The sequence below is a fragment of the Pelophylax lessonae genome (assembly GCF_965119305.1).
Source record: "Pelophylax lessonae genome assembly, chromosome: 4".
NCBI lineage: Eukaryota > Metazoa > Chordata > Amphibia > Anura > Ranidae > Pelophylax > Pelophylax lessonae.
In genome coordinates this window covers 138,085,745-138,112,163 of record NC_138771.1, presented here as the reverse complement: position 1 = coordinate 138,112,163, position 26,419 = coordinate 138,085,745, and the positions used below count along the sequence as shown (strand labels likewise).

Below are 26,419 nucleotides of genomic sequence, written 5' to 3'. Positions count from 1 at the left end.
AGCTGCACTACTTTTGCCTAAAGTTTAAAATTCTCATCACAATTCCCTGCAATTCTAAAATGTCAAATGTGCTCAGGTGTGACCATACAAAAAATGGAATATGTAAATATAAATAAAGTGCAAGGTGTAAATAAGTATGATAAAACCTAATTATACTATCTGGTATAATTAGGTTTTAATGGCACCAGGCAGGCAGCGCCATTACGTAACTGTGCATGCGCTCACACGGCTGAGCTTGTACGAGCTTTTTCGAGCCCGGCAGGCATCGGAACGGCGCATGCGCAGTTACGATGTCGGCCCGCAACCATGTTTTTTACGGCACCGCTTGCAGGGACAATGTAAATTACCTGCAAAAACGGGACAGTTGGCAAGTATGAAACAGGTAGAACATATGTAGAAGGATTTGTTTCCTCTCTGTGTATCACCTGAGGCCGGTCACTTCACTGAGTATATGTGGGTGTTTACAATCACTTTATTAATCTCGGTGCTATAAGAAGAAAACAAACAGCATCTGCATCCCTGTTGGCATGCAAGAAACCTACTTATCAAACATGAAATTGCAGGGAATGGCTGTAGTTTGACTTCAGGCTCAGCGTAGACTTCCTAGGAAAGTAATAAAGTGGAAGTGTAGGATACATATAAGCCTTCCTAAAAACACTGCTCCCCCCTCCTCCTACCTATGTTGTATATTGTTTGTAAAAGACATGTGTGTAAATACCTTTTTTTGAATCTGCTTGAATCCGGCCACATGATGCAGTAGCTCCGGCTCCATTTACCCCAGGGCTGAAATGGCAGAGCTGTGAAGTCACCCACCAGCATCCATTGCCCCGGCATTGTCGGGGTTCCCTCCTCTCCACTGCAACAGCTGCTTGCTGACACAGGGGAGCTGCTGCTTCTGCATCATGTGACTGGACTGAAGGGGATTCAAGAAAAGGTATTTACACAGATCTCTGCATAGGTAGAAGGACAGGGGAAACAGTGTTTTATAATTTATTATACATTTTATTATTATTATTGTACATGATTTATATAGTGCCAACAGTTTGAGCAGCTCTTTACAAAATACAAGGAGACCGTACATTTACAATTGAATACAAGAGGGTTCAGAGAGCCCTGCTCATTAGAGCTTACAATCTAAAAAGGAGGGTAATAACTGTCAGAGATGAGCTGACAGAGAATGTAATAGCACAGTTTTTTAGGTGGAGGAATAATAGGCTTCCCTAAAGAGATGAGTTTTCAGGGATTGCAAAGAGAGTAGGAGAAAACTAGAGAGAATGGGGTAAGAAGTTCCACAGGATGGGAGAGGCTTTGAAGAAGTTTGGGAGGCAAGCGTGGGAGGTGACTAGGGGGCTAGAGAGCAGGTGGTTATGAAAAGAATAAAGTGGACAGTTTGGGTGGTACTTTGAGATGCGGCTGGTAAAGTAGCTTTGGGGAGAGTTGTGGATGGCTTTGTATGTTGTAGTATTTTGAATTGTATTTGTTAGATGAGCAGAAGCCAGTGGAAGGATTGGCAGTGAGGGTGGCAGGCACTGAGTGGTTGTGAGAAATGGATGAGTCTGGCAGCAGAATTCTTGATAGACTGAAGGGGGTTCCCTGTGTAAAGACCAGCCACTGTGGAGAGGCGTGAAATAACAAGGGAGTAAATTATGGAATTTCTGTGCGCCGTGTACAGAATGCCTCCAGTTTTGCCTATTACCAGGAACAACATTTAAATGTTTTGGTAGTTTTAGGAAACCAAACCAACTGCATCTTGAGATGTAAAGGGAACTTTAATAACAATAAACAATAATAACAATAAATTACAGAGCAATTAAATTACAAAGTGTGTATGTAGCAATGTATATATTTTTAGATTTTATCAATTCAACCTTTAAAAAAATGCAGCTTTGAAACATCGATTCACAAACTATTTATCTCAGCAGAACCCTGGAATGAATCCTGGTTTGGGGTTAGGACTGGTCAACTGCTCTGTGATTTCTCTGCGCCATCTAGTGGCCTGTGAAAGAAGTGCTGAGCTGTAACAATTCAGGAGGGAGTGTCTTGCCCTCACTGATGAACTGAGCAGCACATAGAACATGCACAGACATCCTGGAGACTGCAAGCTGCTGGCAGAGGAGCATCAAGGAGAATTCCGAGAAATCCACACACCATTCTCTACTATCTGATCTAAAACCCAGTGGATGCTTCTGAAATCTGACACTGACCCATCTCATCTCTCCTCTTACCAAGGACCCTGATGTCCCTGACTACCCCATCTGCCTCCTTGTAAATGCCAATGCATACACTAGATATCCCAGCTGCCTCTCCCTGTGTGATGCATTTCAGGAGAGCAAAGATCCCTTATTTAACATGGGAAATAAGCAAACTATATTTACTGATGAACAGCTAGATGCTTACCAGGTAAGGACCAGAAAGTGTCATTTTTGTATTGGTGTGTGCTATAGTCTCTTATACCTGTTATAATTACATTGGTGTGTGCTTTATTCTCCTATACCTGTCATAATTGTATTTGTGTGTGCTTTATTCTCTTGTACATGTTATATTTGAATTGCTGTGTGCTATAGTCTCTTATACCTGTCATTACTGAAAATCCATTATTATTACCAAAGAATGGATAGTATAGGAGAACACTTATGGATGGTTGTATTGGGCCATCAGCTGTTCATGATCACCAGTGTTTATAGATAGACCATTATTATCCTAGTTGTATAACACATACATTACACTCTGGTTTATTATTGTAGTTGTATAACACATTTATTACACTCTGGATTATTATTGTAGTTATATAACACATGTATTACACTAGAGATTATTATTGTAGTTATATAACACATGTATTACACTCTGTATTATTATTGTAGTTGTATAACACATTTATGACACTCTGGATTATTATTGTAGTTGTATAACACATGTATTACACTCTGGATTATTATTGTAGTTGTATAACACATGTATTACACTCTGGATTATTATTGTAGTTGTATAACACATTTATTACACTCTGGATTATTATTGTAGTTGTATAACACATTTATTACACTCTGGATTATTATTGTAGTTGTATAACACATTTATGACACTCTGGATTATTATTGTAGTTGTATAACACATGTATTACATTCCAAATTATTATTGTAGTTGTATAACACATGTATTACATTTCAGATTATTATGGTAGTTGTATAACACATGTATTACATTCCAGATTATTATTGTAGTTGTATAACACATGTATTACACTATGGATTAATATTGTAGTGTAACACATGTATTACACTCTGGAATATTATTGTAGTTGTATAACACATGTATTACACTCTTGAATATTATTGAAGTTGTATAACACATGTATTACACTCTGGATTATTATTGTAGTTGTATAACACATGTATTACACTCTGGAATATTATTGAAGTTGTATAATACATACACTGTGGATAATTCAGTATCGAACACTCTATACTCAAGGCTCTAGTGACATTTATTTTGCATATTTCGGCATGGATTGAATAATACAATGTAGAAAGATACTGATGTGCACAATTCTCTGTATGTATAAAAAGGTAAGCTAACCATGAATATGTAATAAGCTCATGTGTATGCAGTGAACTGTGTCCAACTCCATTAAGTTGTTTTTGTTGATGTACAAACATAGCATTGACAGGAAATGAGATCTTACTGTTGTGTGACTCACACATAATGCTCATTAGCTTGGGCTTTGACATCATAATGCATGACATCCTCTTTGGAGGAGATGGCTTCATTCTGATTGTAGGTGGGTTATGTGAATGGAAGGCAATTGTTGGCCCTGGGTATCACCCCACCAGGTACTAAGGAGGAATGGATACTCTGGGCTACAGCCCAAAGATAGACTGGGCTCCATATATAAGATAATGGACTGGATTGAAAGGTATAATGCTGCTATCATGGTTTGATGGCTGTAAAATTAATGGTGGCCTACAAGACTTGTAAACAGGGAAACGGTGCTGATGGAAGGGTAATAACCAAGGATAATTTATAGAAGTTTCTATGTAATTTGTTGGCTGTCTGTTTTCTAACATGATAACATCTGGCACACATCCCATGCCATCCAAGCCTATATTCAACATATTATTGCTTAGAGGCCAGGCATAGAAATGACAGGAGCTAGATATCAATTCATGGTGAATATATAAAGAGCACGGCCTGCAGCAAATCTTTCATTACAAATGTCAGCTCGGGAAGAGGCCTAGTGGGATTAATGTGGAAGGCACTGCAGAGGAGAATATTTCATCAGGAAAAAGAAGAAAATAAACACATTACACTAAACAAATAGGTGAGTTACTCTGGTTTTAAAAAAAATAATCTATTCAAATATAATAGCTTGGCTTGTTCAGACTAGCTCCTGTATGAAGAGCATTTAGGGCGATAGAAAAAAATAAAACATAACATTGCAGGCTATAATTTTATATTGGACAACACCTAATTCTATTATGTCATAGAGCTTTGAAGTGACTGAACATTGTGATTTCTGTCTAATATTAAAGTGCACCTAGGATCAAATATCTTTTTTCATAAGCATGCATGTTAAAGGCGGCCCTAATATTTAGGTGCCCACTCTCCTTGCAATAACCTAAAAAAATGTGTGTGCGGGTTGAGCAAAAAAAAAAAAAAAAAAACGGACCTGATTCCCCCATCCACACTTTCAAAGTGGATGGGGGAATCCTTCTGCTGTGGCATTGTATTTTAAAAGTGGGGAGACTTCCCCTCCATCAGAATACACTGATCAGCACTGCAGACTATAGACTGCAGTGCTGATCATGCAGATTTTTTACAGCAGGCTGGTTGAACAGAAGTCGATTGGTAGACTTCCGTTGAACCACAGTGCCCATTCATTCATTGAAATTCAGCCAGTCCCTGCTGAACCAGCCAAACTTCGATCAATATAATGCCAGCTTAAGTTAGCCATATACTGCTCAAATGTCAGCATCCCAACTTAACAAAAGTCATTTTTTTCAATGTATTATTTAAAGGAACTGAATCTTAACTGATCAGTGCTTGCATCTAATCCAACATAAGCACTGTTCAGGTATTCAATAGGCAGCAGCTTACATTGCTCTATACATGCTGTTTAGAGTGGATGGGGGAATTGGTGGCTTTTAGCTTGAATAAGGCATGTGTGGCCAGCATTATCTAATCCCTAGTTTCTGCCCATGGTGCCTAGGCAAGGGTGACATCACTATAGGGTAGGGACGTGCGATGAAGTCAGTGGCTGGCGAGACACTGGCTAGTATCAGAGCCAGATACAACCCCCACATTATTTAGTGAATAAACCCCCCACAGCTTAGCCAAGCACTGTGAGATGAAAAATGTCATCTTCAGGCAATTGGCTTACACTTAAAAAACTTGCGCGTCAGGACGCAGGCAGTCAGGTTCCGCCAGACAAATAAGCGTCTTGCGAAAGTAATCTATTGGACAGCAGATTTTGATTTCTGCATTCTGTAACAGCCCTGTAAATGGTGAGATTTCACTGCTCAAGTACAGGACTGTTACAGAATACAGAAATAAAAAATAAAATTTACACTGTGCTCTATGTAGCTACCAACAGTCCTGATTTTATTAAAACAAGTCCTTTATGTTGGTTAAATTAGTAAACTGTGAGAACTAATGAAAGTGCCATAAATAATCTATATAATAAAAGAATAGAACCTGAATCATTCTCTGATTATATAGATTATATATGGCACCTTCATTAGTTCTCATAGTTTACTAATTTAAAGCGGAGTTTTGGCCACGAAAATGGTTTTTCAATAAAAATACCCCTGGGACAGTCAGGGCTAGTACATTCCACAATGGATAGCCTCTGATCTGTCCCAGGTCTCACTTACCATTTAGAAGAAATACTTACCTTGAAAATTTCTTCTCCAGCGCTGCCATCTCAGGTGTGGGCAGCTGAAGCCAGCGCGTCCTCCTCTGCGTCCTCTTCCGTGTCCTCTTCGGTCCCACAATGCACTGCACCGGCCCTGCCGTCACTTCCTGGGCAGGAGCGTTATCCCTGCACAGCTTCTGGGCATGCCCAGAAGCTGTTTAGCAGGGAATGACGCGCCTGCACCGGAAGTGACGAGCGGGGCCGGTGTTCCGTGAAAAAACCATACCCATAAAAATTCCATAGCCTCGTCACTTCCGGTGCACTTACGTCAGCACCTTTGTCAGTGAACAGCTGAGGAGCTTACTAGTGCGCATGCTCGGAGGGTATGGAATGTTCATGGTAGTGTGTTATAACGTTACACCGCATCACCAAATTAAAACATCTCCGCTGCAACATGAGTCATCTCCGCTCCTACCCCTGTCACTTCCCTGATCTTGGCTACTAAATGTAAAAGCAGATCACGGAGCCGACATCCCTGTGATTTAGATTCCATACACCTGCCACCGCTTTTACATTTACTAGCCGAGATCAGGGAAGTGACAGGGGTAGGAGCGGAGATGACTCATGTTGCAGTTGAGCTGTTTTAATGTAACCGCCGCAACAGCTGAGGCGGTGTAACTTTATAACACACTACCGTGAACATTCCATACCCTCCGAGCATGCGCAATGCTAGGCTCATCAGCTGTTCAATAACGTAACCGGAGCTGTGAGCATGCGCACTGCTACGCTGCTCAGCTGTTTCTGACAGGAAGTGACGTGGGTATGGAATTTTCACGAGGTATGGTTTTCTCACGTTACACCGGTGCAGGCGCATTGATTCCTGGGAGAGATGACGTTCAGCTCCCAGGAATCAATGCAAGCAGGAAGTTACGGTGCGGGCCGCGACTGCAGAGGGATGAAGTGGAAGGAAGGTGAGTATATTTTCTTCAATAACAAGGTAAGTAAAAAAAAAAAAAAATCGTGACTATCCATTTCTTTTACAGGTGACACTGAGCAAGCGGATGGCCCAAAGTGCATTTTGTGGCCGGAACTCCGCTTTAACCAGCATAAGGACTTGTTTTAACATATGTAAACGGTGTTCAAACCACACATGTGAGGTATCACCGTGTTCGTTAGAGTGAGAGCAATAATTCTAGCACTAGACTGCCTCTGTAGCTACACAGGTAACCTGTAAGAAATTTTAAAGCCCCGCCTATGGAGATTTTTACGTATTGAAGTTTGGCACCATTCCACAATTTTAACTACTTCTGGACCGGAAGATTTTCCCCCTTAATGACCAGGCCATAGGGGGGGCTGGAACAGCAGGGAAAATCAGGGCGGTCGGGCAGAGGGGCAATTACAGAAGGATGCCCTGTGCGGCTCTCTGCAGCAGCTGAAAGCCTGTTTCTCTCCCTCCCGCCAGCTTTCAATTGCTGCAGGGAGAGACACAGACACAGGGCATTGTTCTTGTAATTGCTTCTCCGGCTCCCTCCCAGTTCTGTCTGTTTCTGATCCCCCCCCCCCCCCCCGTGTACCCCCCTGTCAGTCTGACACCCCCTCCCCCTTGTGGCCCTCTCCTGTAAAAAAATAATTTTTAAAAGTAATAAATCATTTGAAAAAATTAAAGGGCTAATTCACACAGGTTCTCTGTTATGTTTGTGTCCGCTAACAATGATTTTAGTGTATTTTAAGTGAAAATATTGCTTTGATATATTCTGTGAGGCCCTGCCAGGTAGGCTGTACAGGGCCCCATGATTTCTAACAGCAGCCCTGTTCTCTGCACTAGAGTAGTCAGTGGTAAAGGTGAGCATTATATCTAACTTTTTTTTTGTAACTGCATGGAGTCTGCTTTAAAAATGTGTCAGTGTGACACTTACAAGTATTTCTGAATTTGATGCCCTGATCTGCTTTTTCTCCATAAAGATGGAGGCACCTTTGTGCAGGCAACATGCATGGACAGCATCTACTGGATAAGGATATTGTTTAGTGCAGTGTTTCTTTTTTCAGTCAAGGCACCCATTAAAATTCTGCACAATCTGGAGGCACCCCCTACTAAAATGTAAAAAACAAAACAGTTTTCAATATCAAAGAATCATTCACACATGTAGGATACCCAACGTGATTTATTTTTACAATGCAAATTAATGGGGAGCTCCAGTCGTTTTTGTGCTTATTAAAAGTCAGCAGCTACATAAACTGTAGCTGCTGACTTATAATTAGAGAGAGACTCAGCCTGTTTGAAATCCTAGTGAGACATTTCCCGGTCCGCAGCTGCACAGACCGGAAAATGTCTCACTGCCTGTGATTAGTGTTGTGCAGTGTCGGCTTCCTGGCGGGATCGGTCAGGTGGGTTGGGATTAGGTATCCGGAACACGCCTGCGCCCATCTCTACTTATGATAAACACACCCTCACCTGTCTCATGATCCAGCGATGTGCTCACCTGAGCCGTCCCTTTTCTCCCTCTTCTCCCCCCAGCATTGGCATCTCAACTGTGGGCCCTGGCTGTAACAGCTTGTGGCTTCACATCCAGGTGCCCACTGCGCATGCACAAGTAACGCTGCGCCTCCTGAATGGTCTGGCAGTCTTCTGAGATCTGTGCCCTGTCCCAGAGGACTGCAGGGAGGGAGGGGAAGAGGAGAACATCCAAGCAGAAGTTGGAGTGGGTACCTTTCAAAACTAGGTACCCGCTGCCCCTCAAAAAAATTGCATGCCAAATGTGGCAGGGGAGGAGTACTTAAAGTGGTTCTAAAGGCTGAAGGTTTTTTACCTTTATGCATTCTCTGCACGAAGGTAAAAAACCTTCTGTGTGCAGCAGCCCCCCAATCCTTACCTGAGCTCCCTCCATTTCAGCGATTTTCACGCTATAGCCTTGGCTGTCTCGGGACTCTCCCTCCTGGTTGACTGAGACAGCAGTGGGAGCCCATTGGCTCACTGGCTGTGAATGACAGCAGTGGGAGCCAATGAGAAGAGAGCGAGGCCGAGACACTGCTCTATGTGTCTTATGTGTCCACTTTAAATTGGGTGGAGCTCTGCTTTAGGCTTTTCACACTGGAACTGACTAGTATTCCAGCGTTTCTCTTCTCCATTCGTTTCTCTACCTCATTTAGCTAACATAACCCCAGTGCTGACAGAGAGGGGCAAAAAAAGGACATCTTCAGGTGCCCAACGTCCTCTTTATCAATCTATAGCTTCATCAATTGTTAGGGCGCTGGCAGCTGGCCCGCATATTACCCAAGGTTGTAATGCTGCACAACAAAATCCTCTAGCTTTGCGTAACAAAAAAGGCAGGCCTTTCAGTTTTTCAGGTGGACCTGATTGGATCCTCCAGTCTCCTCTATGGAGTGGCGGATGTCAGCGGATACATGTCTGCTGACATCCGCCACCATCCGATCCAATCCTGTTTGCAAAAACCAGATGGTGGTCCTATTTTCCATCCATCTGGCTGATCGGATAGGATCCGATGGAAATGAACAGGCGGGCCATTTTCATCCAATTTCCCTATAGAGGAGAGCGGGACTGTGTCTGTGTCCACTCTGCATAGCACAGCGGAACACGGACCTGTCATCTGCCTGCTTAGCGGGGATCAGTGGAGTAATCCCCCGCTGAGCAAGTGGAATCTGTAACACGGAGGCACATGTGTGAAAGGACCCTTAGGTATTTTGGCAAGTCACCTCTGAAGAACCCAGGAAGCACCCTGGTTGAAAAAGGCTTTTTAGTGTCACTTTAACCTGTTGTTTTTGGCTGCATATGTAAAGCATTGGTTCACTTTACCACTTGTTTACCACTGGGATCTCTGCGCCAGAGGCCAACTTTTCTTCATTAAAACATACCAGCACCAGAATCTACTGTTCCACTGTACTATACGGTTCAAATGCTGGGTATAATTATTATTAACATGTCACCTTTATTACGTACATCATCTGTAGAAATGAAGATAAATTGTGGCTTCGAATGTGTAGAATTATGGCAGATGGTGCAGCTGGTCCTATAAGCTTTCCCTAGGCCTTGTAGAACACACAAGTCTTCTTATACCGTTTATATACTGTTTATATATCAGAGGGGAGATAGGACAGATGATTACAGTCCGGAGGATGTTGTGTGTTTGGATAGCCATATATTTACTGACTGCCATCTTATCCTTAGCACATGCCTGAATTATTCATTCCAGAGGCTCTAGAGAACAAACCTGGAACTCTAGACATTGATAACGTATCCTCCAGAACATTCTAACAAACCTCACTCCCCATCCCCCCACTAGCCATTAACCCCATGGCTGCCGGCCGTGTACGTTATGGAACATCACACACAACCCCAGCAATATCTGTCTCATTAAATGATTCCAATGAAACATGCTTAACTGTGCAGACAGGAAGGACTAAATCTACATGAATAGAATGCATGCAGCTGTTATCACGTCACCAGTACCTGCAGTGCCATGTGGTGTTTTGGTATGCATACACTATAGGTATAACGGACCACAGTCTGAATATATATGCAGTGGAGTGCTATAGATTTGTGTAATAATTAAAGTACGTTAAAAATTATTTTCTATTCTTTTCCTGAATTTAACGGCTATGATAATGTAGGGGCAAGGTGCCATTATAGCAGAATAAAATGACATAGATGCAGTTTGTGTAAATGCGGCCGTTGTCTGCTTGCCCCAGGGTTAGCAGCATTGTTCCATTAAAAAGTGAGTGGAATTTGTCCCCTTTTTAAAAGTATTATATTATATAATATTATTAATTAACTATATTATATATAATAATTATATACTGTATAATATATATAATATATATATAATATATAATAATTTTATATATATATATATATATATATATATATATATATATATATAATTAATTATATTATATATAATTATTATATATAATATATATACAATTATATTTCTGGTACAAAGATTTTTTTTTAATTGTGGCACCACATAAGCATGAACAGATACAAATTTGAAAGGTCTATTTGCACTTCTGTGATTTTCCTATAGTATATTGTGGGGCAAACCACACAGCATATAGCATAGAAAGGGTTTACTATTAAATTTAGTAGTACGGGGCGTGTCCTGGACATGGCGGAATGAGGTCGCACTTCTTTAGAGCTCCCGCCGTTTCTCCCTGTCCACCACGTTTAGACTGCCAGATATTACCCCGGAATGAGCACAAGCCGTAGGAGAGGACCCAGGAAGCCTCTCCGTACCTCACCCGGCGCGGAGCTACACAGATACTTCCCGGGGACCCGATCCTCGGCAGCCCGCACGGGACAGGCCCGGACGCGTGGGGCCTCCCCGGGACGCATGGCGTCGGCTCCGGCTTCCCCGGCTACTCCCCGGCTGGACTTGGGGTCTCCGCGCCTGCCGCCCGCTGCTCCCCCCTTGACTGCTGCCTTGCCGCTGGGAGATGCAGGTGACTTACGGGCACTGATCCAGGCCTTACCTACAAAAAGGGACTTTGAGGCCCTGGCCCTGAGACTTGAAGAGGCCCACGCCAGGGACATCCAGGAGGTTCGCTCGGAGGTCCGGGATCTTACTGACCGGGTGATCGAGGGGGAATCTTCGGTCCAATCGTTGGAGGCGAGGGTGGCCCTGCTGGAGACCGCTCGAGAGGTGCAGGCGCAACATGTCACCGACTTGCAGCTGCGCTTGGAGGAGATGGAGGACCGCAGCCGCAGAAACAACTTGCGGCTGCGTGGGTTGCCTGAGGCCACGGAGCGAGATTCGCTGCAGTCCACGGTCCACGCCATCTGTCACCGCCTGGTTCCGGACATCCCTCCCGCATCGTTGGAGTTTGACCGCGTACACCGAGCCCTGGGGCCCCGGTCCTCCGATGCCGATCGGCCGCGCGATGTTATCTGCCGGCTGCACCGCTACACGCACAAGGATGCCATCATCAGACAAGCCTGGGAGGCGGGTGAGGTCGACTTCGATGGAGCCAAGGTGAAGATCCTGCCGGACCTGTCGCGGGCCACCCTGCAGCGTAGAGCCCTGCTGAGGCCCCTTCTGGATCGTATTCGGCAGCTGGGCTGCACATACCGCTGGGGCTTCCCCTTCGCCTTGACGATCCGTAAGGGCCAGACGTCGATGACACTACGCCACCCAGATGATCTGCAGGCGCTCTTTGCCTTCCTGGAGGTCCCCCCGTTTGAGATTCCCAATTGGCTGCAGCATCTCCCGGCCCCGGGACGCAGAGCGCCTTTTACACCCGGGCGGGAAAGAGGTCTTCCATCACGTACTCCGCGGGGTCGCCGCAGATTGATCCCTGAGCCGGCGACGGCGGTGAGGGAGGACTGATGCGTGCTGTTCCTGGACTGTTGAGCCTTCCCCTGAGGTGAGCCTTTATTCCTTTTTACCGGAGCCCCTGAGCTGGACCCCCTCACTTCCCCCTGCCCGACAGTTTTAACGCCCTGCACATGCCCTCATTGCCCCATGCTTATATCTCCACCGCTGGGGTCTGCCTCCGCTCCCTCACCGGCCCCCCTACATGTTGTGACCGGGTCCCTTCCCTGGGGACTGTCTTTCATGAGGCTACGCTGTTCATGGACTGCCCCGCTGTTATCGGACTGCCCCGCTGTCTGCCCCCCCCCCGTCCTCCCGGACTTCTTGGACACGGTGGTCACCCCGCTTGCTGTTACCGATGCTGGTGCGGACCGTTGCTGTGAGGGCCTTGGTCCTTAGTCTGCTGCTTCTGAGCTTTGTGCTGCCCCGTGTTCGCCTGGCCCCCCCAGTTGATCCTATCCCCAGTGACTTTGTGCTGTCCCGAGATCGCCTGGCCCCCCCTAGTTGACCCTATCCCCAGTGACTTTATGCGGTCCCGATATCTGATGGCTCCCCCTCGCCGGCCCTGCCCCCAGTGTCTTTACCATACGTGCTTTGATCGGAGGGGGGCACGGGTTCTTTGACTACCTCCGTGGGACTTTGATCTATTGCAGATACATGGTGGTCCTGCCCTTCCGGATCTCGTTCCCTAAGCTGGATGGCGGGTTCTGCGGGGGGAGGGGGGCGGGGGGGGGTCTCGGGGGGGGGTGTGCTGTGGGCGAAGGGTGGAGCTCTGATCTGATCTGATTTTGAAGGGGGGGGGATTGGGATTGCGGGGGGTCTGGCTCATGTATCTCTGGGTTGTTGTTGTTTGGCTTATATCTTGGGGGGGGCATATGATCAGCAGCCCCGCACCTCCGAGCCCACTATAATGGAGACGCCGGCCCTCTTTTGGGGGCAAGGCTTTTTTAGGGTTTGAACGGCGGGGGCCTTCCCCTCTAGCTCCGGTGGCTTGGAGAGTGTGGTTCTGTGCGATTGGCCCCCGGGCCCATTCGATGGCAGCTGTCCTTGCCCTTTCCTGGGGTTTTTTCAGGGCGGAAGGTGGCTGTCGTGGGCTGTGCTCATTGCACTACAGTTCAGTTTAGAGTGTTCTACCTTTCTACTGTTTTTTTTTTTTTTGTGATTTTGCACTTTACTACTTGGCAGTCTTTTTCTTTTTTGTGTTGGGGCGGCGGGCGGAGGGGAGGGTTTACGTCCCCCTCTCCCGTGTGTCCCCTTTTCTGGTACGTATCAATGGATGGGGAGAGTTCTGGCTCATGGGCTCGTCTCTCCCGCTTCCGTTTTTAGTTCTCAGGTCTTCGTCCCCAATAGGCCTGCGTCCCTAGGTGTGACTCCGCCCTCTTAGAGGAGGGGTCCCGGGACGTCTTAAAGTTTGTATCTTATCCACTACCACTTCTACGTATCCTCTCCTGTTCTCTGTCTTTTTCTTCTCCCCACTGTTCCCCCTGCCTTGCCCTACCGGCTCTTATCCTTCTTCCACTTCTACCTGCTTCCCTCCCTCCTTCCCCCTTATCCCCCCTCCACCCCCCTTCTACCACAAGTCTCTGCTCGGGTCACCTACCCTATCTCTCTTATCCCCTGGTCCTCCCCCTTCTCTACTCCTGGGTCTCTTGTCCTTCCGTCTGGCCTCATGGATCCCGTGCGGGTGACCACGCTCAATGCCAGGGGGCTTAACGTGCCCGAGAAGCGGCGTGTCCTGTTGGGAGAGCTTAAGCGACTACGTGCAGACGTTGCTTTCATACAGGAGACGCACTTTAGGGAGGGTGCGTTCCCCCTCCTGCAGAACAGGTTCTACCCATGCGTATATCATGCCCCTAATGCCGAGGCCAAGTCTCGAGGGGTTTCCATTATGATTTCTAACCGGCTCCCTTGGACCTTGCGGGCCCGTGAGGTGGACCCTCGGGGCAGGTTTCTGTTCCTGAAGGGACTCCTGGGCGAGGTCAAGGTCACACTTGCCACGATTTACGCCCCTAATGTTCATCAGGAGGTTTTCCTCCGCAGGTCGCTGAAGTCCTTGTTGGATTTCGCGGAGGGCAAACTCATCCTGGGCGGAGATTGCAATATCCCGCTGGATCCTCGCTTAGACACCTCAACGGGCCTCTCGTCGGTCCCTAGGGGTACGCGCAGACAGATCCATACCCTACTGCACGACCTTCAACTAGTTGACGTGTGGCGGATTCTTCACGCTGGTGAGAGAGATTACTCGTATTTCTCCGCGCCACACCAGGTTTACTCACGCATTGACCTATTCCTCCTTCCGCACAGACTGCTTCAGTCGGTCGTGGGGGTGGAGCTGGGCACTATTACCTGGTCGGACCATGCCCCGGTGACCCTGACGGTCAACCTCAGTGGCACGAACAGGGTTTCAGACTGGCACTGGAGACTAAACGAGAGCCTTCTGCAAGTGCCGGAGGTGCTTGCTGACGTCACTCAAACTCTGCGAATGTATTTTCAGACGAACGTGGAACCGGACAGCGACCCAAGTGTGCTGTGGGAAGCGCATAAGGCGGTGATCCGGGGGGTCCTCATCCGCCATGGAGCGCGCCTCAAGAGGGAGAGGGAAGCCACACTGACAGACCTATTGGCGAAGGTGGGATCAGATTGCTGACCTTCTGCGCTATCGGGCCAAGGCGGCGATCCAGCGCGGTGGAAAGATTAGCTATGAATCTGGGGACAAGTGCGGCAAGGTGCTGGCTCGGTCCCTCCGAGAGCGACAGGCTGTGTCGTACGTCCCCCATCTGATCGATGCTACTGGCTCTAGGGTGCACCTGCCTGCAGACATAGCACAGTGCTTCGGGACTTTCTACGCTACTCTTTATGGCTTACCTCAGCAGCCGTCCCGCCTGATCCCGCTCTCCTCTTATTTGGATGAGATTTCCCTGCCGCAACTCTCCTCTTCGGACAGAGAGGCACTGGACTCCCCTTTCACTCAAGAAGAACTGGTGGCGGTCATATCCTCGGCGAAAAAGGGCAAGGCGCCTGGACCGGACGGCTTTACAGTCGCCTACTACCAGACACTTCATCCCTTGTTGGCGCCCCACCTGTTACGGCTTTTTAACGCGGTGGGACGCACCTGTGAGTTCCGTGAGGAAACGTTGAGTGCTCACATCTCGGTCATTCCCAAAGAAGGGAAGGACCCCTCGGCGTGCGGCAGCTACCGCCCGATCTCGCTGCTCAATGCGGACTTGAAGTTTTTCACAAAACTTCTTGCCCTCCGCCTCCAGTCCTTTTTGCCGAGCCTGATTCACTGGGACCAAGTGGGCTTTGTTCCCACCCGTGAGGCGAGGGACAACACGACCAAGGTCATTGACCTGATCCATCGGGCCCGTGTTAGCCACACGCCTTCTATTTTCCTAAGTACCGACGCCGAGAAGGCGTTCGATAGGGTTAGTTGGCCCTACATGTTCGAGGTCCTGCGCCGTTTCGGCATTGGTCAGCAGATGATGGCCTGGATTCGGGGGGTCTATACCAATCCGGGGGCGAGGGTAAAGGCGAACGGGATCCTTTCGGATCCGATCCGCATCTTCAACGGTACCCGTCAGGGTTGTCCCCTTTCACCCTTGCTATTTGCCCTCTCCCTTGAGCCCTTCCTGGCCCGGGTGCGCGCAAACCCGAACATCTCCGGGATACGGGTTGGAACCTCCACTTGCAAGGTATCCGCCTACGCGGATGACCTCCTCTTCTCACTCGCCCAACCCTTGATTTCGTTGCCCTGTCTCCTGAAGGAATTTGAGACGTACGGGGCCTTGTCCAACTTGAAAATCAATTTTTCCAAGTCAGAGATCATGGGGGTGGCCCTGCCACCGGATCTACGGGATTTGTTAGCCAAAGACTTTCCATTCCGCTGGGCCTCGGAGGGACTCCGGTACTTGGGCACCTGGCTCTCCCCGGATCCGGCGGATTTGTTCAGATTGAACTTCCCGCCTCTCCTTTCGATGATTCGCTCTCTGCTCGACACATGGTCTAAGGGTCTCCACTCGTGGTTTGGCCGGTGCAACGTCTTGAAAATGTCAGTCCTACCGAAACTCCTCTACTTATTTCAGACACTCCCGGTTCACATCCCGGCGTCCTTCTTCGGCAAGGTCGACTCCGCCTTCACGCGTTTTGTCTGGGCCGGTAAGAGGCCCCGATTGGCCCGCAGACTCCTGGTCCTTCCCAAGAGGCACGGCGGTGTTGCCCTCCCCGATGTCCGCCGCTATTATCAGGCGGCACATCTGGCACGGTGGGTGGACTGGGCAAGACACGCCGACCTGAAACAGTGGGTGAGTCTGGAGGCCTCCTTGTTTCCATTATGTCTGTCCAGGGCTCCCCTGATTCTGAAGGACCTCCCGGCCGAAGTTAGACGACATCCCACCTTGGGCCCGACTCTTCGGTCGTGTGCCGTGGTGGTGGCCTCCAGGGGTCTGGTGAACAGTCACTCCCAGCTGTTCCCGGTGTTGGGAAACCCGCGGTTCCCCCCGGGCTGCGCAGGGGATAGATTTGCTGCACTACTGGCGGAGGGAGTCTTCCAGGTCTCCCACTTCAGGGAGGGCCACGAGTGGATGTCTCTCTCCCAGCTGACGTCGATGACGGGACGCTATCGCTTGACTCGGTGGCAGGCGTTACAACTTCTGCACTTTCTGCGGGAACTGGGGCCCCCGACGCGGTTCGGGGGGGACCTTACCTCGTTGGAACATCTACTGGTAACTGCGGGAGCTCTGCCCCATGCCCTCTCCCAGATGTATGAACTTCTCTCCGTGCCGCCGGAGGGCTTTGTCCTCCCGGGCATTTCCAAATGGGAAAGAGAGCTTCAGAAGACATTTACTGAATCGGAGAGGAGCAACATTATCAGGTTTTCTCTCAAGTCATCAATCTGCACCCGCATCCAGGAATGCAACTACAAAGTTCTCATGCACTGGTACTATACTCCAGACAAACTGTGCCGCATCTTCCCGGAGGCGACGGATAGGTGTTGGCGTTGTCTACAGGACAGGGGCACCCTATACCACGTTTTCTGGAACTGCCCCCTGATACGGGGTTTCTGGTCGGAGGTCCGTAGGATCTCCCAGCTGATGACGGAACGCACCATCCCAGATGATCCGGCCTTTTTCCTGCTGCACTGCACTGGCATTGCCCCTAAGCGCTATAAGCGCTCAGTACTTAGCCACCTGGCGGATGCGGCTAAATCCTGTGTAGCCCTCTGCTGGAAGAGCACGTCCCCTCCTACGATCCCTCTCTGGCTGCGTAGAGTCAAATGGCTTAATGAATTAGAGGATCTGGTCCTTACGGCTCAGGGCAGGAAGGAGCAATACTCCAAAACCTGGGCTTGCTGGAATTCTTTTATCATGTCTGCGGAGGGCATGGCCCTGGGCGGGGATGCAGGTCCGCCCGCGGACTGACCGGTGCGGTGGTCACCCGCGCGGGACGACTCTACCCGTTTCCTACAGGCCGCGCTTCCTCCTCCTCCTCCTTTACCACCACCCTCTACTACATCTGTTTACTACTCCATTCTCTCCTCTGCTCCTCTGTCTCCTCCCACCCCTTCGTGAGCCCCCTCCCTCCTGTCTCCCCCCCCCTTGTCCCACCCGCCTCCCCTATCTGACCTGGGTTTTACTTAAGCGTCTCTGTCTGGTACTTATGAAGTGGTTACCCCTATTGCATAAGTGTGCATTACTCCTTTTTTCTTTTTATGTGTCACTTACCTTGTGGTTGGCCATCATGGGACTTATAGTTATACCAGTTTACACCAAGTCATTGTTATGGAGCTCTACTTATGTATGTGTGTTTTGATGATGTGGTTGTTGATGTTAACCTCTGATCCTTCATGTAACCTACATATTGGACTTGTGTTCTAATGCATACTTTGTATGATGGTTATATTACATTTGATCAATAAAAGAAATTTGAAAAAAAATAAATAAATTTAGTAGTACAGTATATATGAACAGAATACATATGTTTTTGTGGGTTCTAGTTTAGAAAAATGCACCCTGATGTTTATTTCCATATCGTTTTCCAAAAATTTATGCATATTGTCTTCAGTAACGTTGTATGCAAATCAAAAGCAAACTGCATAGTAGCCTCCAAGATTGGAGAATATCCATTCCCAGAAGACGTCAATTGTGGGAAAATGCGTCAGACGAAGTTAGCGTCTGACGTCATATCCTAGTGGCCCGTCGGCTGGTTTCCGCAGCCACATTGACTTGTTCAATGCCTGCTTTTTATCTACATTAATGTAAGTGAAATACATTTTTAATAAAAGTCGGTTTAAACACACTGCACTATGAGGAGCGGAGGTTCTGACAGGTTCTTCCTACATGAGAAGTTTATCATTCCCATCCATCCCAATCATCCAAAGGCTTTCAACAGTAGGAGTGTCGACCTTGTCTTTGAGATACCAAAAACGCATTTGATCTCTAACTCGAGATCATTATGATCTGGTAAGAGCCCTTTTTATTTGAGGAGCACCTTTTAGCATTAGAGCACTTTTTCAACATTTTGTTACGAGCATGGAGCACTTTATTCACATGCAAATATTATGGACTATTAGTGTACATGAGATTCAATAATTAGTATGATGATTATTGCAGGTAATAATTGTATTTTCATTTTTTATCACAAGAAGTTTATCGTGTTTGTTTGATTAAGTATTTATGAATCGTATAAGATTTGAAGGAGCGGCCCACGTTTTGCACAATATACATTTGGGTCTAGTATTCAATGCACATTAGTTGCAGGGGTCCCTAGTATTCCATTAACTGAGCGCAAGAGTTTCCTTTTTTTAATTTTTATCTTACTTCTAAGGCTCCATGTACACGGGATGCTGGAAATGGCCGTTTAGGAGCAGTTGGGCGTTTTTTTTAGAAGCCCCTGAACCCATCTACATTTTATCTTATCTGTCCATGTACACCAGGTCGTTTGCGGTCCTTTGCGGGCAGTTGCGTTCAGGGACTTTTTTTAGAACGCAATTATTTGCGTTCGAACGTCTGTTTCCCGGCGTTTCAAACGCAAAAACGCGTCCGAACGCGACCGAACGTGATGACCCGCGTTTGGCGTTCGCGTTTTTCCATTTTAAAGGGGAATAATTTTTTTGACCTCTAGGAACGGTTCTAAACGCAAACGCCCACAAACGCCCGCAAACGCCCGCTAAACGCGGGTACAAACGCGACCGAACGGACGTTTCAAACGTCCTAAAAATTCCAGCATTCAAAGGGACTTTTAACAACGTCCCGTGTACATGGACCCTAAGACCAGACTCTCCTTAGTGCTGTGGATTTCTGCCCCAGTGTTGGAGTTCGTTTTTTATGACGGATGCCATCTTGTCAGGTTGGGGTACAATTCTGGACACCCTCAGGGTCTTGGTCATTGGAGGAAGCTCACCTTCACATTAATATTAAAGAACTCCGGGTTATTCAGTTGTCCATTCTGTAAGGACATCTGGCAAAAGAAAAACAGTCAAACAATACCATGGCTGTGGCCTACAAGAATCATCAAGAATGCACTGCTCTAAAAGAAGCGGACTTGATTCTTTCCATGCAAAACTTCACATTCTGGCCCTGACCACCTGTCAGGTCACCTGTGGCCAGGTGACAACTGCACCCTGTTGGAGGCAGGGGCGCAGCGCAAGGTAGTGAACCCAATAGCAGACTGCTGCGGATGGACCGAAACGTGAGCCCAAGATTCCCCAGGGCGTGGAGTCTAAGACCCAGCAGGTGTTCACCAGAGCCTCTAGTGGTGATAATGGACTTGGCTGCAGCTGGGCCCAGGTCGCGGCCCCTGGGGTCCCCTAGGTCACGCTCCGTAGGGAGAGAAGGGAAGCAGCCACTCAGGACCAGTGTTGGTCATGTAACTTAAAAAAAGTAATTAGTTATAGTTACTAGTTACTTCTCCCAAAAAGTAATTGAGTTAGTGACTGAGTTACTTTTTTACTGATGTAACTCAATTACCAGGGAAAGTAACTATCGCGTTACTTTATAAAAATAATCAAATATGTCAAATAACTTGTATGCCCCTTGTATGTGTGGTATTTGCTTAGTGGTACCTGCATGGTATTTGCTGAGTGGTACCTGCGTGGTATTTTATTAGTGGTAACTGCGTGGTACACTGGTACGGTACCTGAGTGGTATTTGCTGAGTGGTACTGGCTGGCTGCGTGGTACACTGGTACCTGAGTGGTATTTGCTGAGTGGTACCTGCGTCTGCTGCCTGGAGTGTATGGCTGCTGGTAGTGGCTGGTGGTGGTGTGGCACACTGGTGGTGGGGGTCTGAGTCCCGAGCCCTCCTGTCCTGACTGTGAGTAACCGTATTTTTTTTTTGTACCTGTGCTGCTGCTGCTGCAGTGCTGCCTGGCTGGCTGCTGGTGGCTGGCTGCTGCTGGTGGCTGCTGCTGGAGGTGGCGGTGGCTGGCTGCTGCTGCTGGTGGCTGCTGCTGCTGGTGGTGGTGGCTGGCTGCTGCTGCTGGTGATGGTGGTGGCTGGCTGCTGCTGCTGGTGATGGTGGTGGCTGGCGGCTGCTGCTGCTGGTGATGGTGGTGGCTGGCTGGGGATGATGGAGGTGGCTGGCAGGGGATGATGATGGTGGTGGCTGGCTGGGGATGATGATGGTGGTGGCTGGCTGGGGATGATGGTGGTGGTGGCTGGCTGGGGATGATGGTGGTGGTGGCTGGCTGGGGATGATGGTGGTGGTGGCTGGGGATGATGATGGTGGTGGCTGGCTGGGGATGATGTGGTGGTGGCTGGCTGGGGATGATGGTGGTGGCTGGCTGGGGATGATGGTGGTGGTGGCTGGCTGGGGATGATGGTGGTGGTGGCTGGCTGGGGATGATGGTGGTGGCTGGCTGGGGATGATGGTGGTGGTGGCTGGCTGGAGATGATGGTGGTGGTGGCTGGGGATGATGGTGGTGGTGGCTGGGGATGATGATGGTGGTGGTGGCTGGGGATGATGGTGGTGGTGGCTGGGGATGATGGTGGTGGTGGCTGGGGATGATGGTGGTGGTTGCTGGGGATGATGGTGGTGGTGGCTGGAGATGATGGTGGTGGTGGCTGGGGATGATGTTGGTGGTTGCTGGGGATGATGGTGGTGGTGGGTGGCTGGGGATGATGGTGGTGGCTGGCTGGGGATGATGGTGGTGGTGGCTGGGGATGATGGTGGTGGTTGCTGGGGATGATGATGGTGGTGGTGGCTGGGGATGATGGTGGTGGTGGCTGGGGATGATGATGGTGGTGGTGGCTGGGGATGATGGTGGTGGTGGCTGGGGATGATGGTGGTGGTGGCTGGGGATGATGGTGGTGGTTGCTGGGGATGATGGTGGTGGTGGCTGGAGATGATGGTGGTGGTGGCTGGGGATGATGTTGGTGGTTGCTGGGGATGATGGTGGTGGTGGGTGGCTGGGGATGATGGTGGTGGCTGGCTGGGGATGATGGTGGTGGTGGCTGGGGATAATGGTGGTGGTGGCTGGGGATGATGATGGTGGTGGTGGCTGGGGATGATGGTGGTGGCTGGCTGGGGATGATGGTGGTGGTGGCTGGCTGGCTGGCTGCTGCTGGGCTTGGCGTGCTGTACTCACTCAGTCCGGAGTCCGCGCTCGTCCTCTCTGCTCACTCACAGTCTCCTCCTCTCTCGTCCTCGGTCATAGAGGAGAGGGGGAATTACAATTACATCTACTGCCATCTAGTGGCGGTTGATGTAATTGCGGTAACGCAGCCGAAAGTACCGGCAGCGGCGTTACAATGAGAGAACGAGTAATCTGATAGATTACTCGTTACCCTCAAAAGTAACTGCGTTAAGTAACGCCGTTTACTTAAACGCAGTTACTACCAACACTGCTCAGGACACACGGAATGGTGATGGGTAAGTCAAGGTTAACAGGCAGACAAGGGTAACCAAGGGACAGGCCAAAGGTCAGGGTAACAGGCAAACAGGAATAGTCAGAGACAAGCCAAAGTCAGTACAAAGAAAAGTAGATGAAACAGGAAACAGGAACAAACACTATTGAACAGCAAAGCAGACCTGCAGTGCACTGGTTAATATAGACTTCCTGTGATGACCTGTGGGGGGCAGGAACAGGAAGTAGAGGTGATAAAAAGGAACCAGAATTGCAGTCTGGCCTCTAATACAGACATGAAGGGACAGGTAAGCTTGCCAACCACTATTGCAAGTCCATGACACCACCTTTCACATCCCAGGTGTGTAAAATTGGTAGGTGTTTTTTCCTGATCATTAGTATCTGGATCCTAGGGATTGGGCCCTCTATCCAGAAGTATTTCAAGCCCTTTTTGTTGGACGCTCGATGTAGATTTGTTGGCATCCAGGTTGAGTAACAAATTGGACAGATTTTTTGCCAGGGCTAGGAACTCACTGGACACTCTGGTGACACATTGGTTTAATTTAGCCTGCTATGCCTTTTTGCTGCTCCATATTCTCTATCACTTACTGCAGGTTCCAGATGGAGGGCATTCCGGTGTTCTTTATCTTTCTCAATTGGCCCAGGAGGACATAGTCCTCAGACATACTCAGGCTCCTGGCAGAGGCTTTGTAGGTCCTCCTAGATGGTCCGGACCTCCTTTTCCAAGGGCCAGTGTTTCATCCTGCTTCTAGGTCAATGGCTTTAATGGCATGATTGTTGAAAGCACAGTCCTGAGGGTTGGGGGGCATATTAGATTCTGACATTTTTACCCTATTAAATGCTAGGAAGTTGACTTATTGCAACTGTAAATCTTACTTTGCTTGGTGCGAGGTAAGGCACTTTTATTCTAGAAAGTACTCCATGGGACACATTCTGTCATTCCATTAGTCTGTTGTAACGTTAAAAAACCCTACCTCGTGAAAATTCCCTACCCTCGTCACTTCCTGTGCACATACGTCATGGAACAGCTGAGAAGCTTACCACTGCGCATGCTCACAGCTCCGGAGGGTAGGGAATTCTCACGGGGTAGTGTTTTGTAACGTTACACCGCATCAGCTGTTGCCGCGGGTACATTAAATCATCTCCGCTGCAACATTACATCATCTCCGCTCCTACCCCTGTGACTTCCCTGATCTCGGCTACTAAATGTAAAAGCGGCGGGTGTATGAAAATATAAATCATGGAGATCTCGGCTCCGTGAGTTATATTTTCATAGACCCGCCGCCGCTTTTACATTTAGTAGCCGAGATCAGGGAAGTCACAGGGGTAGGAACGGAGATGATGTAATGTTGCAGCGGAGATGATTTAATGTACCCCCGGCCAACAGCTGATGCAGTGTAACGTTAAAAAACCCTACCCCGTGAGAATTCCCTACCCTCCGGAGCTGTGAGCATGCGCAGTGGTAAGCTGCTCAGCTGTTCCATGATGTATGTGCACAGGAAATGACGAGGGTAGGGAATTTTCACAGGTAGGGTTTTTTCACGGAACACCAGTCTGGACCAACATCTGACCTTCAGTACTATCATGGGACAAATCTTGACCTTGGCTCTTCTGTTTCAGAGACCTGTGGCCTCTCATTCTCTAGTTAGGGTCTTTGTTTAAGGCAAAGCTCACATCTCTCCTCCTGTCCAATCTCCTGTGTCCCCTTGACACCTAAGTTGGTTTCTCTTGGCTCTACAGAAGCCACCTTTTCAAACCAATTAGGAATTTTCTATAGCCTGACCTTACACTTTGTTTTGTAGGTCTGTTGACACCGTTTTTGTATTCCCTACTCCTCAGTTGTAATGCTTTTGGGACACCCCAGTCTTTTTTAAAGAGTCTGTGTCCTGTGATTTTTTACTTACAAGTAAAATATGTTTCCTGGAATACAATCTAGGACACAGGCCACTCCCTTTTGTTCTTATGATCACCTTATTACTTGATACAAAACTGAGAATAGCTGGGAGCGGGAGGAATATGGGGGATGTCCCAGCAATTTGTTTTTTACTTTGTCAGTATCTAATCAACTGAAGGTTCCTGCATACAATCCATAGTGATTTAAAGAGCCTGTGCCCTATACTGCATTCCAGAAAAAAACTATTTTAATAGTAAAATGCACATTAGTAAAGAACATTGCTGTGCTTTATGAAAAGGCGATGTTTGTCTTTTTAAAGCAGAACTATAGGCATTTTTTTTTTCATTTTGTAAAGAGTAAGGGAGGGTTAAAACACCTGTCAGTTTTTTTGTCATCTGTGTGCCTCTGGGGAGATTTCCCTTTTACTTCCTGTCCCATAGCCAAACGGGAAGTGAGAGGAATTCGCTGCAAATTAAGGGAATCTCTTGGAGGCCGCCCAGATTTCCCCTCTATCACTGTTCTGGGAACAACCCAAAATTTAGGATTTTCTTTTACTTTGACTTTTAACCACTTCCCGACCGCCCGCCGCAGTAATACTGCGGCAGAGCGGCCCTCCTGCACGAACCGACATAGGTATACGTTGGTCAGCTAGGGGAGCAGCAGCGGGGGACTGCGATGCACTGGGCAAACGGCTCAATTGCCGCCTGACACCTGCGAGCTTTTGTAAACACAGCTGACTGTTCTTCTCTCTGGAATGATCACAGAGCTCCTGTGATCCTTCTATATAGGAACACAGGTCTCTGTGATCATTTCACAAGCTCTGCCCCCATACAGTTAGAAACACGCCCCTAGGTACACATTTAACCCCTTGATCACTTACTGTGTTGACCCGTTCCCTGCCAGTGTCATTATTACAGTAACAGTGCATATTTTTAGCACTGATTACTGTAGTAGTGTCACTGGTCCCCCCCAAAAGTGTCAAAAATGTCAGTCAGGAGTCCGATCTGTCCGCTGCAATGTCACAGTCCCGCAAAAAATCGCAGATCGCCGCCATTACTAGTAAAATAAACAATAAAAAGGACAAATCTTTCCCGTAGTTAGTAGGCGTAATAACTTTTGCGCAAACCAATCAAAAAACGCTTATTGGGATTTTTTTTTTACCAAAAATATGTAGCAGAAAACAAATTGGCCTAAAATTTTAAAAAATTTGGATTTTTAAATTTTTTTTTTTTGGGGAATGTTATATAGCGGAATGTGAAAAATATTGTTTTTTTTTTCAGAATTGTTGCTCTTTTTTTGTTTATAGCAAAAAAAAATAAATTAAAATTGCACAGGTGATCAAATACCACCAAAAGAAAGCTCTATTTGTGGGGAAAAGGACATCAATTTTATTTGGGTACAGCGTCGCACGACCACGCAATTGTCCGTTAAAGTAACGCAGTGCCGAATCACAAAATATGGCCTGGTCATTAATTGGGAAAATCTTCCAGTCCAGAAGTGGTTAATGATATTAGTAAACAGAACAAACAGGGAGGGTGAATCTCTTTATCAGGGGCAGAGGTAGCAATAAAAAAACCTGTATTCCAATACATCTCCACTCTTTCCAAAACTAAAAAAAAAAAAAAAAAAAAATTGCCTTTAGTTGTACTCTAGGTAGGGGTAAGCATGAAATTCATGTTGATCCTGCCACCAACCTGAGTTTCATGGATCCTCACAATAGGGTACTTCTTGCTTTAGTGTTATTGTGTCCCCCTGTACACTCCATAAATCAGTGTAAAGATCACATTATCAACTTACTGCATCCTGTACACTAACCTCATCACTGCGATCATCTTAAAAGTTATCTTTGAACAATTGTTAAAGGCATATCTACTGCAGGATTCTTAGGAAATGTGTGAGCATTGTTATGAGTCTTTTTGGACTTTACAAATATTGGAATAAGTTATATGATTAGCCTGCCATTTAAAATATTTTTCAAATTTTTTTTTTATTGGACTACAGTTTTTATGCAACTGTAAAAGTAATAGTAATGTTATTAAAAAAAAAAAAAAGCATTTACATTTTAATCTACAAATCTTGGAATTAGCTTTCTTATATATACAAAATACATACACTCCAAACTAAAATTTTAGTTTTCAATCTGTGTATTGGACCATTACAAATTACCGTACTTAGGGTTTGTTTGCCTCCTGTAGGATTGTTACCGCAGCTCATTAAACAAATACATCTTTCTTCTATATAGGACTGTCGCTTTATCCTAAAAATACTGGGTACTGTGATTAACGCACTGCTGCCTTTAAGGTCACTGGGAGTTCTTGCTGCATCTCAGCTCTTTTTGGAAGGGATCATTTTGGGAGGAAATGAGCAATAAATCTATATTTTAATCATTCACAAAGTCCTTCCTGTTCTGAATCACAGTGCATGTCCCCAAATGCACTTTTAAGTACTGTAAATCCTGTTGATTTTATCAACGTTTTTTTAGGA

The 26,419-nt window shown here is 47.3% G+C and overlaps 1 protein-coding gene across 1 annotated transcript in view; it reads left to right on the top strand.

Moving 5' to 3' along the window:
* Nucleotides 1-2,040: 2,040 nt before the first annotated feature.
* CIB2 (calcium and integrin binding family member 2) overlaps nucleotides 2,041-26,419 on the top strand; it is a 56,466-nt gene continuing 32,087 nt past the window's right edge. Inside the window, exon 1 of the mRNA XM_082255129.1 lies at nucleotides 2,041-2,400. Coding sequence (XP_082111255.1) covers nucleotides 2,350-2,400 — 51 coding nt within the window. The 5' untranslated portion in view covers nucleotides 2,041-2,349. The remainder of the gene's footprint in view (nucleotides 2,401-26,419) is intronic.